This window comes from Armigeres subalbatus, chromosome 1 (genome assembly GCF_024139115.2).
Source record: "Armigeres subalbatus isolate Guangzhou_Male chromosome 1, GZ_Asu_2, whole genome shotgun sequence".
NCBI lineage: Eukaryota > Metazoa > Arthropoda > Insecta > Diptera > Culicidae > Armigeres > Armigeres subalbatus.
In genome coordinates, this window is record NC_085139.1 from 171,997,640 (window position 1) to 172,017,714 (window position 20,075).

The following is a 20,075-nucleotide window of genomic DNA, read 5'->3' on the forward strand; positions in this document are numbered from 1 at the left end:
TTCACTTTTTCAAAACATACTAGTCACTCATTCCAAAAACTCTCGAGTACGATTTAAACACATTAGATTAACTAATGTGCTATTCGTTAGAATGTAGTAGCACTTTAGCTAATCCTCCAGTATTATAATTATTTGAACTGGCTCTGGTTACTCGCATCATCACGTCTAGTGCCAATAATAACAGAGGCGTTTGCGATCGGAGAGCTCTAATTAAGGCGTGACCTTGATCCGATTTTCCTTTTACTTCGACGGGTTGAGAATGGTTCTATCCGATCAGTCGCTACCTGTTATTATGGCATATTTGCACTATCGTTGGCATGGGTTAGGATCAACTGCCCAACTAACTCATTCTAACGCCTTGAGCCCATATAAGAAGGCTACGCAGACACGATACACACATAGCGATTCAGCCCGCAGGAACCTGCTCGCTAAGCCACCGAAGGTAACCAAATTTGGTAAACCTTTAATTTCTGATCACTCAATAATGGGTTATAAAAAAACAAATTGTCCGCCCTTTGACGCCTTTTAACACCCCAAAACAGCTTACAGACCATGCAGTCAGTTGGAGTAAATTTACTTCCGTCGCACGGTGGGATGAAATGGTTCCACATTAGTTTAAAATTGTTTTAACTGGGACAAATGATATCATTTGTTGATAAAGCAGTACAGAGAAGTTTCCATAAAAAAAATATTCATTTGCACTTTTAATTTTTTGAACATTACATGGGAATGCAAGAACAGTATAATCTGTTTGGAAGTTCAAAAGTAATCCAGTCCGAATTAAAAATATATTTCTGAGGATTTCCGGATGGTGCACAAAAGAACCTCAAAATGAAAGAAACACATTTAATAAAAACAATGATACAGTCCGATTGTGAATTACATCACATTGTTAGCTACAATACGGCAGGCCTCACCTCTGACAATTGGTAGGTACTTCTACTGCAACACAGTCTTATGCATATGGAAGGACGACTTCAGATCGAGATCGGCTAATGCAGCGAATACTTATGGATGCAAGCCAAACTAGTCACGGTTCAGCATATTGTTGTTCTTGCAAACAAAATGAGCAAAGTGAGGCGTGGGACTTGGACCACGCTCGCCACAGGATTAAAGTACCGTTCAAGACGGTTGGCCGATATGGTAGAACTCACTTTTGATAAGCGGAAATCAATCAAAAATATTGCTCTCTTTCAGTCGGAAAGCCACGCCTGCTGGAACTGTGAAGCAGGGTTCCACTGTGTACGTGGTCGGTGCATAGACACAAACTGGATTAGACACAATCTTGATGTTGTTATTCCCGATCACGTGATCAAGTGCTGACCAGTGCTGTTGCTTGGGCAGATCTACTAGTTTGGTTCATTAGAATACACCACGGAAAGGATTAAGTGATTGGATCAAGTTCGTGGATAAGTAACTACCTACAAGTGATAGCTGTATAAGTCAGTCAGTCAGTCAGTCAGTCGAATAAGTCAGCTCATATTTTTCTACACGGATCTTCTTGAATAAAAACATTTCATAGTTAACATAGAATTGAAAACCAAATACCTATATAAAAATTCTGATTCATCCACCTAGCGGTAATGATGCTGTTCGATTGCACTATAAACATAGTTTTTTAAGCCATCACTTTTGATCCCATAGTCTGATTTAGTTCATTTTAATAGAAAAACCCTGATTAATCCACTTAGCGGTGATGGTGCCTTTCCCGCGCAAAAAAATAAAAATAAAAATATGATATATATTTTGGCCAATTTTCAATAGCAAATTATAGGACAGGATTCCCCGTCGAATGAAATCTGTTGTAAGTAATTCGGACAATGCTAAAAAAGTGCCTACAGCACTTGTACCCAGCCGCCGTATCAACCAAATCGTGCCCTCCGAGTATTTGTTTTTGATTTGCGTCTCAAATCCAGGCATATTCGATGTTGTAAGGTCTCCAAATTGTCTTTGATTTCTTATCAAATGGTTTACCAATTCAAACACGACTTCCATGATGTCCCCAGATGCAGTTTCAACCCAATCATGTCCTCCGAACATTTGACATTCATTTGCGTCTCAAATCCAGGCATCTGAGATGTTGTTAGATCTTTTTTTAGTACTTCATCAAAGTGATTTTTTTATAATTGACATAAGTTCATCACTTTGTTGTAAGATCTTCAAATTGCCCTGGAGTTTTAATCAAATGTTCTACCGAATCAACCATGACCTCCATGATGTTCCTAACAGCAGTACCAACTTAATCATGTGCTCCGAGCATTTGTTTTTCATTTGCTTCTCAAATCCAGACATATGAGATGTTATAGGATCTCCAAATTGTCCTGGAGTTTGAATCAATGGTCTACCGAATCAACCACGACTTTCATGATGTCCCTAGTCGCGGTATCAACCCAACCATGTCCTTCGAGTATTTGTCTTTCATTTGCGTCTCAATTCCTGGCATATAACATGTTTCATGATCTTCAAAAGCGGCTTTAGTTAGAATAAAGAAGTCTACCGAAAAAATCACGGCTACCATCAATCAAACCATTTATGTCTTCAAAGTATGTGTCTTTCACTTGCGTATAGTGAGTTCGAGAACTACGGGTCTTAAAAATTTCGGATTCCGTCAAAAACAAGAAGACAAGAAGACGTTGAAACCACGGCTGAAGCCACGGAACGTATCGCCCTCACTTTCTGTGACTCCTGTGATGGACCTGAATTAAATACTTTCAGCCCGGGTTGCACCGATATTTGCATGTTGGAAGCCTCATAACCCCAATTACAGTAGATTCAATCCCGTCAGCGCTTATCAGTCGTCCCGGGCATATTGTATATGGGCTTCCAGCCTGCCATTTCAGGCAAGTTTTTATTTCGCTGCTTTCTCTACCTCAGGGCTACGAAATAATGAGTTGTCATCCGGGAAGGAGCGTTTAACATAGCTCTGGTCCTCACAAGTTCCAATACTCACGCTTCCACGGGTCTTCCGACCAATTGACCGCCAGCTAAGGGTTGCACTTGCTTAGCTGAGTAGTGTAACAGGCACTGTTGTCCTTCTGACAACTTGGCCTAGAGTGAAGGGAAGTGCGTCCTGTGGGGTCTGCCTAGAGATGGTGGTGGGGTTCGACGGTGGGCTCTGTTGAACTTCTATAAAAAAGCTGCATGTGTCCCCAATCAATCCCCTATCAAAAGCGACCGTGTGCCGCTCAAAGCACTCACTAACCCTAGTCCTAGTGTTGGGTGGGACGTTAATCAAATTTGACCCGACTGATCGAGCGTCTCTGTTCACCAAGGAGGTGCAGCTCCAACAGCGTCTGCTCTGGCATCCGGCGGCTGAGTATTTTATTTTATTTTATTTTTTTTATTTTATTTTATTTTATTTGATTTCATCTGACAAAAAATGTCTTAATGAAATAGGGATGGGGAAAAGCCTATTTGAAGATAGCGGTGTGCTGTACTGAAAGAGGCATAAAAACCCCATATCTTTAACAAACGATTACAAAGCTGGTTCGACATATACCCACAACAGATTAAAACTACCGGAAATACAATATAAAATAAGAATGGTCTTAGCGTTAAAAATAAATGCATACTTTAGATTCATCGTCCAGTACTGATTCGTTGCTTGCTAACATACGCAACCAGCCGTGAGTCGGAAGGCGTTGGGCGTGGAGTTGAAGTCGAAGGCACTGTAGTACTCATTGAAGCGTAATGACATGTACCGAACAAGATCGTACAGTCACCATAATTTGCAACACGTGGTGGAAAGGTAAAAAGGATGTTTCTGGTTCGTGCAAGTGGTCGTTCTGGTGCATACATTTTGAAAGAGCAGCAAAGCATGTCCAGGAGAATCGATTTCACCTACAAGTATTTTCACTACGACAAAAACAGCTTGAGCTATCGATCTTCTACGCTCCAGGAGTGTCTAATCCTAGTAGCTGACATCGGGGTTCATAGGGCGGTAGGTTAACAGCGTCGTTCAAGGAGAAGATGACGTAGGGCGTAGCAAACAAATTTCTTTTGCACGGCTTCCAGTCTAGATATCCAAACTCTGATACGGGCACCAAATAGCAGTCAAGTTCGATAATCGATCGAACCTAGTAAGGCAATACAGTGCTTTCAGGCAAAAAGGGTCCCGAAATTCATCAGCGATCTTGAAGATGAATCCCAATTGTCCTATTAGCTCTAGTAACAACATCCGAATAATGCATTTTTTGAATGTAAGAGCTGAATCTAGCATAATACCAAGATCCCGTGCTGTATCAACATCAACACGCTGCAGTGTTAAATCGTTAATGTGTGTAATCGAAAATGAATTGGGTTTTGCTTTCGGTGGTAACTAATCCAAGTTGCATTTTGGAAACTCAGCGTAAGGAAGTTTCTACTGCGCATTCACTTTGAAATCGTTGATGAACTGCTGTAGCTGGCTACCTTGGGCAATCGGCATGGTGTCGGATAACAGCAAATATCACTTGACATCGCGTCGGCATAGAATACCCTGCATCCAGAAGGAAGAGACCAGATCAACGTCGTTCAAGAAAATTGAGAACAACAACGGCCCCTAAATTGCTACCCTGTGGTACTCCCGAACAGCATGTGAAATGTTCGGATTGTGTCGATCAATGTTTACACAAAGTTTGCAGGTTTTTTCAGATACGAGCCGAACCAATGTACTAAATCTGGAGAGACGCCCAGCTTTATCAGTTTCGCAAGCAATATATCGTCGATCAACTCGATCGAAAGCAGCTTTCATATCTGTATAAACTTCTGTATCCACCTGGGCTCCCTAGCTCCATATTACGCAGAGCACAACGATACAAATGGAACGAGATTAGTTGAGATCGACAGCACTGGGTAGAATCCATGCTGATCAAAAGGTGATATATATGCGCCGATTTACAGGCAGCAAACGGTGCGTCATTCACCCCAATTATTTCGAAGAATTTTTGCGCATGCACACAGAGATATGATCCCTCTTGGTGATTTTTCCGCGTCTTTAGCTTGTCGCCTTTTTGAACACAGGGAACATGAAAGAAAATTTCCAGCGCTCAGGAAATGTGCTTTGACGCAGGGGAGAGGTTGAAGGAAGAAGCTTAGACAGCGGCAACCCATTAACTCAACAACGAACAATTTCTTCCAGAATACGGTGCAGGATTTAACCATGTCAGGGCCTCCAGTGTTGGAATATTTTAGCTTATTGATAGCCAATTCAACCATATCCAGGCTTACAACGAAGCGACGGAGTTTTTGCTGCATACGCCTGGTGTAACGTTTGTATAGGTAACGGTTGTAGATACGATAATTATTGCTTTGCTAGAACGAAGGATCAGCTTGGTGAAAACATTCCTGGATTGGCTGTATTTCCGAAGTGATTTGGCTCTTAAACGTTTTTAAATAGCGAAGCCGCGCATTGCCCCATGCAGGCTTAGGGGCAGGTCGACCGAAGAAGGAACGCAGTCCGAGATTTATTTGACTTAGAGTAAGGGTGAAGAGATTCAACCGCATCGTCAATACTCGCTTCAAACGTATCAACAAGTCGCCAGTCGATCTGCGTAAGTGCACGTTAAGCACTGCTAGAAACGAGATCCACCTATTAAAATCAAAACGCCACAGGATCTTCTATGTTTTCGAACTTGCATAGGGGATGGAAATATCAACCAGTGTTTCCAAAGCTGGGTGATCAGCATCAAGTCCTAATTAAAGGCTCAGGAGCTTCAGGATACTCTGCAGTTAGGAAGTGCAACATCGTTCACCAAAACTAAGTCGAGTAGTCGGGAATTGCTGTTTCAACACACCGCATTGATTTGCGCCAGACGATGTAGATCAGAAGCCAAATCGAACAGAGTACAACATTGTATCGGCATATGGGATCGCAAATAGTCAATCGATGGAGAAGCTCGTTGTATTAGCGACATTCCAAACCAGTCCAGCTTGATTATAGTCCACACCATACAGGAGGGCCAAGTCGTTATTGTTCCAATCGGGAAAATACTGCACCGATCGAATTGATGCGATTTTCGATGTATACCGTGTTATGTTTACGATCTGGAGGAAGATACATTGCACCGATACTAATCCTACGATTGGATGCTGCCAATCATCTCACCCAAAGTTGCTCAACTGATGTGCTAATAACGCAGCGGTGTCCAAGCAGCGAAATCTAGCCGCTTCGATACTGCGAATTTAAAATGCCACCTCCACGTGTCTTCGTACTATTTGAAAAGGATTGCGATCATTCCGAAATACATTGAATTGATTACCAAATAGTTGTGCGGAATGTATTCGGTCATCGAGCCCAAGTTTCAATGAGAACCAAAACATCGTATTCCGAAACCATAGCAGCCGTGAAGATGTCATCAATTTTGGTTCGCTAATCCACGCACATTCTGGTGGTAGTAGACCAGGAGACCATTGGAACCAATCAGAGGGGTTTCGATAGACTGCTGGGGAATGGCTAACATTTCCAATGCTGCCTTCCATAGCCGAGGCTATCGGGGGTACATTGCAAGGTATCACTCGAACATTTGTATGAAATGAATTCCCCGGAAGCTATACCTAAGATGGCAGCCCCATCCGGAACATTGGGCCAACAACCTACTGTTCCCGAAACATCACTCCCCGGCATCGCAGAGTGGGCTTCCTACTAAGCGCTCAGGCACACTCAGGCTTATGAAGTAGGAACCTATAAATGAAAGGATAATCGTTGCCAGATTTAGATCACGGGTCCGAAACCTTACTATAAATCAATGTTATGCGCCAACGGATGCTGCCGATCTGCAAGACAAAGAGAACTTCTACAGTCAACTCAATGCCGTCGTAGATAGTATTCCGAAGGGTGATCTGTTTGGGCGACTTTAATGCGAAGTACAGATACGACTACTCGAACCATGAGCGCATTATAGGACGCCATGGTATCGGAGAAATGAGCAAAAACGGAGAGCTGTTCGCAGAATTTTGTGGTAATAACGACGCATGGTGATCAGGGGGATCGCTCTTCCTCATCGACCGGTTCCACAAAAAGGTCACGTGGGTCTCCCGTGACGGCTTTACAGAAAATCATATCGATCACATTCGTTGAAGAACTGGAGACGCGTGCTGCAGATTTTCCGGAAGGTGGCAGCGTGGAAGATCTATGGACCGCCATCAAGAATGCCTTCATCGTTACCAGGGAGAACAATCTGGGCGAACTGCGCACCCAGAGAAAACAATGGATCACCGATGAGATCTGGAGGACGATAGAGGAGCGAAGAGAAGCCAAACCCGCGATAGAGCGATCAAAAACCAGAGGAGCCAAAATCTTAGCCCGTCAACGATACTCGGCTCTTTAGAAAGAAGTAAAACGCTCATGTCGATGGACAAGCGAGCGTGGGCAGACTCTCTGGCCGACGAAGAAGAGGAAACCGCCGCAACCGGGGACATTCGCGCTCCTCTACGATATCTCCACGACGCTTAAGCGGGGCGAAGATAGATGCAACAATGCCTGTAAGAAAGACGCGAATGATCAGTTATTGACCGACCCAACCGCTGGTTCGAGCACTTCGAACAACTTTTTCAAGAAGTGCCAACCCGGCCATCACACCACCTCGGCATGATCTGCCTAGGATCCGACGTATAACACGCCATCAATACCGAGAAGCTCCACACTGCTAGAGATTCAAGCCCAGCCGCCACAAAGCATGAGAATTGAATAAAACCCCAGGGTTCGATCGCATATCAGCCGAGATGCTCAAAGCTGACCCCATGACATCCGCTCAACTAGTGCATCGTTTATTTCGTAATATATGGGACACCGCAACTTTCCCGGTCGACTGGATTGCAAAGGTATTATCTTAGTGAAGGTGCCCAAGATAGGGTGACTTCCTGACTTTATGCTGATAACTGGCGAGAATTATTATGTTTGCTGTGTATGCCGTTCTCAAAGTTCCTATGCCAAAATATCTAACCCGGATTCAGGAGAAGATCGATGCGACTCTCCGGCGGCAGCAGGCCGGACTCCGTGGCGGAAGATCCTGTGTGGACTATATTGTCACGCTCCGCATCATTCTGGAGGAGGTCAACGAATTTCAAGAGTCCCTTTACTTGGTATTCATTGACAACGAAAAAGCTTTCGACCGTCTCAATCACGAGAATATGTGGAGCGCCCTGAGACGCAAGGGGGTTCCTCATCGAGGCACAGTACGAGGCCTTCTCGTGTAGAATGCTGCACAATGGGGTCTTGTCCGACCCTATCCGGGTCGTAGCTGGTGTGAGGCAAGGATTTATTCTATCACCGTTACTGTTTCTCATCGAAATCAACGAGATTTTGGTAGATGCGATTGACCGTGAACCAAACATCGGGCTGCAGCCTATAAAAATGGAGCACCTAAACGACTTCAAATTGACTAATGACGTTGCACTCCTCGCTAAACGGCGCTCTGATATGCAGCGTAAGCTTAACAAGCTTGTCGAGCGCTCCTCTTCAGCAGGTTTAGTCATCAACGTCAATAAAACCAAATCATTGTATGAAAACACGGTGACCCTTTCCAGTTTCACAGTAGCCGGGCAATCAGTGGAGAATGTTGAAAGCTTTCAATATCTTGGTAGCCAAATGGCGTCAGACGGCAATACCAAGATCGACATAGGCGCACGGATCGAAAGCAAGGGCTGCCTTTGCGAGTTTAAGAAATATCTGAAAAACAGGAGATAAGTGAACGCGCAAAATACGAATTTTCCAACTCTAACGTGAAATCTGTGCTGTTATACGCTAGCAAAACATGGTATGTATCAGTGAAGAACACTCAACGGCTGCAGGTGTTCATCAACAGATGCTTGCGGTATATAATTCGGGCCTGGTGACCTCACAACTGGATCTCAAACAACGAGCTTCATCGTCGTTGTCACCAGAGGCCGATAGCAACTGGAATTCGGGATCGAAAGTGGAGCTGGGTCGGCAGCACTCTACAAAGGAGCGGAAACGAAATTTGTTAACAAGCATTAGACTGGAACCCAGCGGGACATCGCAGCAGAGGCAGACCCAGAGGCTCTTGGCGGCGAAGCCTCAATAAAGAAATAAAAGAAGTCGACTGAAATCTAACCTGGCCACAGGCTAAAGCGATAGCCGGGCAACGCTCAGGATGGAGATCTTTCAAGTCGGCCCTTTGCACCACCGGAGGTGTGCAGGATTCATAAGTAAAGTAAGTGTCTCTACCTGATGAAATCTTAATTTCCAGTTAACGTTCTCCCTGTATATTTTCTGTCGAAAATGAATTATCACCGGTCCTGTTTTTTTAGATCGGAGGAAGGTGCTTCCGCTCTCCAAATGCAGACAAGTACCTACTCATTCGTTTTGAATTCTTCGCCTCCTCAACCTACAACCGATCGCAGGTTTTCAACGTCTACGATTATGAGAACATGGGGTCGTCACCGGGATACGCGTCTACAAGCTGCATAGATGTCTCTTCTGCCTGGGTGTATTATCAAAATGTTAGAGGATTGAGGACCTTATTAGACGACATTTTCCTTGCTTCGAGACGGAGACTGGTTTAGATGGGAGCACAAATTCGCTGCAGGTTTTCGGTACCTCCTTCAACGTCTATCGGTGTGATCGGAGTCAACTAAATAGTGAGCGTTGATTTGGTGGTGTACTGATAGCTGTAGCTGAACAACATTGCAGTTCACGCATTGTTGCGTGTCATGGGAGTAGTCTCGATCAGGTGTGTGTCGTTGCCAACAATGGGGGTACTCGTTTCCAGTTTTGCGCAATCTACGTACCTCCGAATAAAAGCCGAAATGCTGACTTGATGGATGAAGGAACACATCTCCACCGTTCGTGAGCTTTGTGAAAATGCGTCTGATGATGATATCGTTTTCGTGTGTGGTGATTACAATAAACCTCGAATTTCTTGGTGTTTTGATGAGAACGAAATCCGTCCTAACAATTCATTGTCTATGACCCCAGCAGGAACTTTTTTGTTTTTGTTTTGCAAATCTGATTAAATTGTTGAAATTAAATTCAATTAATTATCTTAAAGATAAATCGTCTAGCTCAAACCTTTGTAGGGGTATGTGGCGGACCATCATCATCATCATCAACTGCTTTGCTAGATGGAATGGACTTATTGAACCTATTCCAGGCGAATGTTCAACTCAATAGCTCAGGCCGTACATTCGACATGATTTTCGCTCCTATGTACATGCTGTCGAAGATCCTTTGCTGCCAGTTGATCGTCACCATGCACAACTTAGCGTCAGCTGTAATGCTGCGCCCAAAACTATCCGTCATCAACAATGTTCGACACCGACGACCGTCGCGGTACGACCTAGAGCGACTGAAGCAACCTGATGTCGCCACTGCATATGCGCAGCATCTCGAGGCAGCGTTGCCGGAAAAGGGTGAGCTCGATGGGGCTCCTCTTGAGGACTGCTGGAATACAATCAAAGCAGCCATTAACGACGCAGCGGAGAACAACGTCGGGTATGTGAGACGAAGTCGACGGAGCGATTGGTTCGACGAAGAGTGCAGACAGATTCTGGAGAAGAAAGACGCAGCGCGGGCGGTCGCGCTGCAGCAAGACACCCGGCAGGACGTGAAACGTTATAGACGGAAGCGGAGACAGCAGATCTGCCTTTTTCAGGAGAAGAAACGCCGCCTGGAAGAAGTGGAGTGTGAGGAGATGGATCAGTTGTGCCGTTCTCAAGAAACACGCAAGTTCTATAAGAAGCTCAACGCATCCCGCAAGGGCTTCGTGTTGCGAGCCGAAATGTGCAGGGATAAGGATGGGAGCATCTTGTGGCGATCGAAAGCAGCACTCCAAGGAACATTTGAATGGCGCTGAGGGTACATACTGTGGAGGAGATGACTACGTCAGTTCAGCGGACGATGGAAGCCAGCCAGCCCCCACCTTGAGGGAACCCGGGAAGACGATAATTGCTCATTAACAGTAAAACGTGATATTGATAACAAAACATGATATTAACTTGTTTGAAATAAGAGTAAAAATAACTAGCGAAAATAACAAAAATTTCCATCAAAATATCATGAAAATATCAAGTTTTGCCATTAACAAGGACTTATCAATATCTTGAACTATTAGTTTGTTCTTGTTAATAGCAAAATCTGATATTTTTAAGATACTTCATGTTATTTGCGTTTGTTATTTTTACTCTTATTTTAAACAAGTTAATATCATGTTTTGTTATCAATATCACGTTTTCTACCCGGTAATTTAAGGATGCCATCCAACAGCTAAAGGTCAATAAAGCAGCTGGTAAGGATTGTATCGGAGCTGAGCTCATCAAAATTTATTTATTTATTTATATGCTTGATCACGTTCATCTGACGTATGCCTCACTGAAGTAAAAACTAAACCAAATTAAATTATAAAAATATTCGGTACAATCATAAATCATGGAATCAGTCAAAATACATAGTCATTAAAAACAAACAAACAGTTAAGGTTCAAATGTCATACATCAAATCGACTTCTTTTTCTTGCTGTTGGCTTCTTTTTTTTTGCGGAGCGCCTACTCATTCGCTCAGATCTGATTTTTGTACAAAGTACACAAACATTTCAAAAGGTATCAAACTCTATATACTTCCACAAAATATTAACGTCCTTTTCAATACCTGTACAGCGCACAGATTATAGTGATACGCATAAACAACCTCAAACATGCATTTGAGATTGATTTGTTGTGCATCCTTCTTCTAATTACACAATTTCCTACATGCATTTCACATGAATGTAAAATTATGATGCAGTTGACTACCTTCTCAAATGTTTGTCCAGATTCAATGGATTGTTTACATGACCATATGATCGGCCTTCTCTCTGTGTACAAGAAAAGTGATGCCGTTTTAGCATTACATTATTATTTTAGCATTACATTACATTATCAACACTTGAATTATGAAAAAATAAATAACCTGCGTTGCTTATGAATGCTTGCGTTTTACAGTTCTAGCTCATCTAATATTTAGTGTCAATATATAGCATGAAAAGCATCATTTTCATAGATTATTACTTGATATTTACGTACTTATCGAGAAAACAAGCATAACATATAGGACAAATCAACACGCAACACTGAACGATGATTTTCAGTATCTGCAAAGTATAAGAGAGCGTGAGAGTAAATCGATATGGTTTCCCTCCTGAAAAATATTTTTTCTACTTTGCAATATTTTCTGCAAAAGGCAGTTTTTTCAAATAATATTACGAAATTCATCCAGATGAAGCATCCCACGGATGTATTGAAGTCACCACTATATGTTGATGTAGTTTTAAAACAAGAGTGCTCCCCCGATTCAGCTGGGGAATGCATTTTCTCCTCAGTGGGCGGATTTTTTCCTGGGGGTGGTACAAGCACGTGGCTGTTTTCTTGTCAATGACTGGATTACGGTAATTTGGGCCTTAAGGTCACTCCTTACGGAATCCAAGTTTCAAAGTGCTCGCGTTTTCGGGGGCACACCACTCGATACGGAAGCAACGCACGACAGTCATTTCTAATATTTCACGCATGCTGCAACGCAGCAAAGCCAAATCAACAAAAATGACAGTTGTACGCCGCCTTCGTATCGAGTGGTGTGCCCTCGAAAACACGAGCACTTTGAAACTTAGATTCCACGAGGAGTGTCCTTAAGCCAATAATGTTGTCAGAAGGATCATTATACAAATAACACAAAACATTCATGATCAGTATACGGTAACCTAGTGGGGTCATATTGTCCATATCGGGTGTTGCGAGCGTCCGTCAGCAGGAAGTTTCGCCGTCTCAAGGATGGGCCCGGAAAAGCTGGCCACTTGCCTGCACAAACTGATAGTCAGAATCTGGGAAACTGAACAGCTACCGGAGGAGTGGAAGGAAGGGGTTATATGCCCCATCTACAAGAAGGAGACAAGCTGGAGTGTGAGAACTTTCGAGCGATCACCATTCTTAATGCCGCCTATAAAGTGATATCCCAGATCATCTTCAATCGTCTTTCACCATTTGTGAATAAGCTCGTGGGAAGTTATCAAGCCGGCTTCATTGACGGCCGCTCGATAACGGACCAAATCTTTACTGTACGGCAAATCCTTCAAAATGCCGTGAATACCAGGTGTACGATCAGGGTAAGAAAGGTTTATTCCAAAACTGGGGCCATCAATCAATCAGCAGCATAAAGGTGAACACATGTGGGTATTTGCTTCCAGTTTTCGACATAATATTCTGGAACACATTCAACACATTACTTATCACATTGAAGTCTAACACACACAGCGTTTATTGAACTTATTAAAACTTATTATTTATTCTAAATTAATGATTTCGTGTGTGTTACTTCTACGTGAAGTTAAACGATTTACAATGATATGGAAATGCTAATATCATCTTCCAAACTTGGACGTACATGTTCATGATAGCATTAGAGGTGAAAGTATAGAATTGATAGTTCCGTTAGGATACGGCAGGCATGAAGAATGTTTTTATAGAAGTCGATTTGAAAGCGAGCGGAGGGCAATATTTGTGATGGCACATATCGCACGACCTTCCTTCTGCCAAGCTCCCGTATGAAGGGGGAGGGAAGAATATCAGTGTGGAAGCTTCAAGTTTCGAAGATGATATTAGCATTTCCATATCATTATTATTTATTGTTTGAACTTAATTTACTTTTCTGCTTAAATTCTAACACTTCATGCAAAAAACACATATCGATACGTTCTCGTGAAATCAAACATTCAGGCGAGGCAAATTAGACCGATCGGCGAGATAGATAGTGGCAACTGATCTTCGGTGATATTCTATCGGTCTATCTAGCAATCCATAGGTACACGACGCTGTTTTCATACCGTTGAACTGCTGCCAAATCGTTGGTTCTCCCGCTCAATCGCGTCGCCCCATCGTATATTGCTCTCCACCGGTCATCCGACATGGCTATACATACTATCGTAGGTTCAAACTGCCTGTTTACGTCGTGTTGGTGGTGGCACGTGGTTGGTGAGTCCACTCATATGCAAACACCAGGTCCAAACGCACCATCTCTTAATTGATTTTAAGGCGGCATATGTACAAGAACAGCTTCCTTGGGTAGCTTACCAGACTGATCAAAGCAACAATCAATGATCAATGGTGTGAAAAAATGTGTGAAGATTTCGGGCGAACACTTCAGTTCGTTCGAGTTGCGCCGAGGACTAAGACAATGTGATAGACTTTCGTGCCTGTTGTTAAACATTGCGCAACAAGGTGTCATGCGGAGAGCCGGGTGTAACAGACGGGGTACGATTTTCAACAGTTCCAGTCAATTTATTTGTTTCGCGGATGATGGCCGAACATTTGCAAAGGTGGCAGAACTATACACCCGCCTGAAACGTGAAGCAACAAAAGTTGGACTGGTAGTGAACAGGGTTTGAATCCGAAGGAGAATGAGAGAATCTCTCACTTATCATGTCTGTATACACTCTCGATAGGTAGCATACCGTAGCTGTTACGATAATGAACTGATTCGGGGGCTACAACCCATGATAAATTTCTTTCAATAAGCCCCAATTGCGAGGGGCACCGGTTCTGATGATGCATTTCAACTTGTTTTACACAGCTGTGCGAAAAAATATGGTCCTCAACCTGGGTGAGAACAGAGCGTTTTATTAAACCCCATCGCCGGTGGGGGCCGCCTATCCGAATCAGTTTTTTTTTCCTACTTGTATACAAGTGCGATAGTTTTGTTTTCATGGCTTGTTATGATTCGAAGAGGTTTTTGCCTGGTTAGGGCCGAAAACCTCGTTAATAAAGACAATAAAAAAAAAAAAAAAAAAAGGTTTTTGCCTCTCTTTTATCATTTTCGTTATTTATTGAGAGCGATTTCTGCAAACCCTGGTGGTGAATGCATCGAAGACAAAGTACATGCTTGTGGGCGAAATCGAGCGCGACAGGGCCCGCCTGAGAAGCAGTCATGAAATACGAAGGCGCATCATCTGTGGAAGTCGAGTCTACTACGGGCTCCAGAAGAAACTGCGGTCAAAAAATATTCACCACAGCACCAAATGTGTCATGTACAAGGGGTTAATAAGACCGGTAGCCCTCTACGGACATGAAACATGGACAATGCTCGAGGAGGACTTGCAAGCACTTGGAGTATTCGAGAGACCATCTTGGCGGTGTGCAAGAAGACAATGTGTGACGGCGAAGAATGAATCACGATCTCGCCCAGCTCTACGGCGAACCTAGTATACAAAAGGTAGCTAAAGCCGGAAGGGTACGATGGGCAGGGATTGTTGCAAGAATGCCGGCCAGCAACCCTGCAAATATGGTGTTCGCTTCCGATCCGGCAGGTACGAGACGGCGTGGAGCGCAGCCGGCCAGCAACCCTGCAAATATGGTGTTCGCTTCCGATCCGGCAGGTACGAGACGGCTCACTGAGGAGTATTTCAGTCCATATTCTGGCAGAAAGTCAAAAACAAAAATTGTAGATGTTTCCATATTATTTTTCGTTTAGAACTCTCAAATAGTAATACTAATTTGCCAAGGTATTTTTGAAACCATATTGTTTACTTGTAAGCAATTCTGACTGTCAAAACTTCACTATAATTTCAATGCAAGTTTAATAGCAATTGTGCATAAAAAATGTCCCCTTTTTATCGTGTATTTCTTGGTTATAAGTGATTTTGAAGATGAAAATCAATATAGGTATCAATGATGAGAGTATGTAAAACGTTTTCAAGCATGATTTGATCTGGAAACCGTTTTCAGGTGATCCATAATCATCATATTATTTGCTAGCTTTTTTCTACCATTTTTAAAATAATATGTTTTACAAAATAAAACTTTTAATTAGGTTCCAAACCAAGCACCAAAATTGTCAGCGTTTGAAAGATTTGAGTTTCCTTAAAAAGCTACACAAAACACATTTCGCGCATCATCACGCAATCGTGACTTATTTGATTTTTAGTAAAATGAAGTTTCTCCAAAAGCTAAGATAAATAATCTTGGTTTTGAGCGACAAAGCTCACATAAATTATGTTTCACTTCCAAAAAAGAGTTAGGCCTTGAATTTAGTAAGTAATAATAATTAAAGAATTAAGAATAACATAAGAAAGTTCATACTCAATGACGGATCCAAAGGTGGGCACCACTCGTCACAAACGCGCTGTAGTTCTCAAAGACAGCGTTCTTGCGCCAAGTGATGCTTTATCAAATAACAATAACTGACGCCGCCAGTGGTCATACTGCACTGCTATGAATGCAAAAAGCATAAAAACGAAAAAATACACTTTGCTGTGTATATTGAATGCATTTACAGACAATAAAATGATTGACATAGTTTTGGCTACGATTTTATTCTGCGTACTCCTATGTGCGGCGTGGAGCACAGCGAGCGGGGTGGGCAGACCAGGCGACTTGGCGAGCGCGGACATTCGAGTATGGAGATCATTTGCCTAGATTTGACAAATACTCGGAGGACGACGCTGGGACATTAGGCCGAAGGCCATTAGGGAATGATCATTAGGTAAAAAGAAGAAGAAAGAAATAATAAGTAATAAAGAAGAAGAAAGAAGTAAGAGGGAATTAGGAACAAAGGAGAAGGAATAAGGAATAAAGAAGAAGGTACAAAGAAGGAAGAAGGAATATGAAAGGATAAAGGAAGACAGAAGAAGGAAGAATGAAGAAGGAAAAAGGAAAAAAAAAGAAGGATGAAGGAAGATGGAGGAAGAAATATGGGAGACGCAAGAAGGAAGGCGAAAAAAGGAAGTAGAAAGTAGGAAAAAGGAGGAAAAAGGGAGAAGGAAGGAGAAAGAAGGAAGAAAGAAGAAGAAATAAGGAAGAAGCAAGAGAGAATAAGGAAGAAGGACGATGAAAGATAGAAGACAGAAGAGAGATTAACAGGAAGAATCAAGAAAGAGAAGGAAGAAGAAAGAAGGGAGAAAGAAGGAAATAGAGGGAGGGAAGAAGGAAAAAAAATAAAAATAAGGAAGAAGAAAGAAAAGATATGAAGAAGAAAGAAGTAAGAACGGAGAAGGAAGAGAATAAAGAGAAAGAAGAAATAAAGAAGAAGAATGAATAATGAAGAAGGAATAAGGAACAATAAAGAAGCAAAAAGTAAGAAGAAGGAAGAAGAAAGAAAGTAGAGCGAAGATGAAAAAAGGAACAGCGAAGATGGAAGAAGGAACAGCGAAGAAAACAGAAGGGAGAAGCAATAATAAAGATGAAAGAAGGAAGAATGAAGAAAAATTAAGGAAAAACTTCTCGTTTCATAGAAGACATAATGAGGCGATTTAATAGAATCTCACATGCGTGGATTTGAGATGCAAATGAAAGACAAATACTCAGAGCACTTTATTGGGTTGATACCGGGGACATCATGTTAGTCTTGGTTGTTCCGGTAGACCATTTAATTAAAATCCAAGACATCTCAGAATTCATAATTATACATGTTTCCTGTATATCAATTTAACAAGTTCACGGAAGATAACTTTTGAATATTTTTTGTAATTTTATGCACTCTGTAGTATAAGGCAGTTTCATCAGGCACCGAATTATCACCGTATCCATAGAAGGGATGCTCAAAATATGGTCCTGTGTTCCAGGTGATGTCTGTCATATGTTATGTCAATATTTCCCTCATCATCACTAGATGGATAGATTTCATTTTCGGTAATAAAATATGAGTATATCATTAAAATCGCATTTTTCAGAATCCGTTGCTTTACTCTCACAGCTCTAGCAAAAAATTGAACACCCCTAGACATAAAATTTTGTAATTCCCAGAAAACAGATGAGATGGAAAAATCGGTGAAAAAACAATTAAGATGCTGCCATTTGAAAATTGTGTTACAACAATTTTCTGCACGAATATATCCGCGAAAGTTTTTTCAGCGAATGTATGCTAGTATTGAAGTGTTTTCTATGGGACATCCAAAACTCCAATGAATGTCTTGGGAAAACTTTGAAGAAATCTGATGAAGCTCATCCGATTTTTCCGGCGAAATTCAATAGATTCTTCCGTGGTTGTCATGAAAATATCCCGATTTTTTTAAAAGAAGCGACCGCAATAAAAAAAATCACCATGCCGTTTCGTCACACCCGACGCCGCAACTCAAGGTCAACAAGCACAAACTTAATTTTTTAACGGGGATCTCAGCATTTGTTCAACTTTTGCCGAGATTTGCACAGCCCAGCCCCAGCAAACATGTTTTTCGCCGAGATATCTGCCAAAGTTGCTGAAAATCAGCAAATAGTTTGCCGAAATAGCTGGGTTTCGAAATAGCTCATTTTTGACGGGATATCAGTTTTTTTTTTATTTTGCTGGGCACACGGCTGTGCGAATTTTGCGAGCTGCAGAAATAAAAACTGAGTGTGCACTTTCGTTAGAAAGATTCCATTATTTACAGCAATTTCTGAAAAAATAAGGATACCCCTCATTGCATTGCATCAACTGATATAAAACGAATTTACTTCAAAATTAGTCACACATCCTCAAAGTGAATTTTAAAGGTCAAATACCAGTTTTCAATAACTATGCTGATTATTTTTTTCAGCAAATTGCAACCCATTTCGAGCGATCCTGTGGAGTTTATTTTCATAAAGATTTTATCATCCAATGCAATAAAGTTGCTACCGGTAACAAAAACCTGACATTTTTGTCAGTAAAACCAATCACAAGAGATGTAGGTAATGGTAGCTTGATGACCATAATATGGAATTGTGATTTTGAAGAAAAGGTAAAAAAAAATATGGTTCAACTTACCATCAGAAAGCAAACAAACAAATTCGCAATTTGTTCCATCCTACTAGAGTGTGCAACGATTTTGTTAACGTCAGCCACTAAATAAAAAATCCGCGCGTTTCTGCCGTACAGCTCGCTCTGAAGCACGCCTTCGCACTCGATGATGACCGTCAGCACAAGCTATTTTGCCTTTTACAATCGAATCACTGCATGTTTCCTTCCGATGGCTCTTTGTTTCCTGCAGCTCTAAGATTTATTTCTATGTTCCTTCTTCTTACACTTCGCTTCGTTATGAAGTATCGAAAAGCAACATCACAATCTAGCCTAGTTCTGTAGGGAGTTTTCGTTTTCGTTTCGTAACTTGGGTCCTAGGGCACGATCATCCCCTGGCTCAATACTTTCACTCAAAACAACATTCCATACAGGCTGAAGCACAAACCACAATATTCATCAGCAACAGTCTCTTTTACAGTGTTCAATTGTACGTTATGGTCCATTGTGGACAAATATCGGTTCACCCTGTTTATTTGGATAATTTTGTTTCTACTACTTCTGAACCGGCGCTTCCGATTGTGAAATCAAATTTGCAACGTTCTTTGCGTAACCTTCAAGGCGCTCTCTTCTCCCAGGAACCACCATCAAAGCTTCACTAGTCTCATTAGTTTCCGTTTGAGCAAATATTTTCCGGTTGACTAGGTCCTACTTCGAGGCGGTAACTAGTTCAAGATCTTCGCAGTCTGCGCTCTCACCACCTCTTCGTCAACCACACTCAGCCACCTTCTCATGGAACTGTGGGGACAAGACACCTCCCTTCTATTCTCAGCACACGAGCTTCTGGGAATATGCAAGTGCGGTCGGTGGTCCTTGATGGTCAAAACACACTACCAATTGATCGTGACGACGCACTGTATCCGAATTCCGTCCCAGTCCCAGTCACCATTAATGGGGAGAGCAAAGCACGCGCACGGTTCTGAATTACAATGCTAGGACCCGAAGCATCTATTCTACAACACGGACGGCTGTGCACTGACAAATGCTATGTGAGACAGAAATTAAATTGGCACGATATACATATTTTCCTCCAGTACTCTTCGCGTTGCCGTTGCTCAGAGGACTCGGGCGGCTTACGTGCTCAAGTTCTCGCCCGCGCGCTGGGTTTGGGCCGGTGCTGATGATCGAGTTCCGAGAGAATGGGCCTCGCTTAGAATGGTTTGTCTGTGAGAACAAAACCCTGTACCTAAGAATGGTGGATCGTTTCGTTCTAAGAATGCCGTTGCACGAGTAAACAGGGGTTGCTCATTTGGAGGCCCGGTAGAGTTGTATTTTATATCAATAGGTGCAGTATTTTCTTGATAGCCTTATTTTTATTGTTACTCCCTTGGGAATTTTCAGAGTACATAATTGGAAGCTATTGGAA

At 42.3% G+C, this 20,075-nt stretch overlaps 1 protein-coding gene across 1 annotated transcript in view; it reads right to left on the reverse strand.

Moving 5' to 3' along the window:
• LOC134208449 (uncharacterized) overlaps positions 1-19,707 on the reverse strand; it is a 53,552-nt gene extending 33,845 nt beyond the window's left edge. The window contains exon 1 of the mRNA XM_062684395.1: positions 18,680-19,707. Coding sequence (XP_062540379.1) covers positions 18,680-18,718 — 39 coding nt within the window. The 5' untranslated portion in view covers positions 18,719-19,707. The remainder of the gene's footprint in view (positions 1-18,679) is intronic.
• Positions 19,708-20,075: the final 368 nt, after the last annotated feature.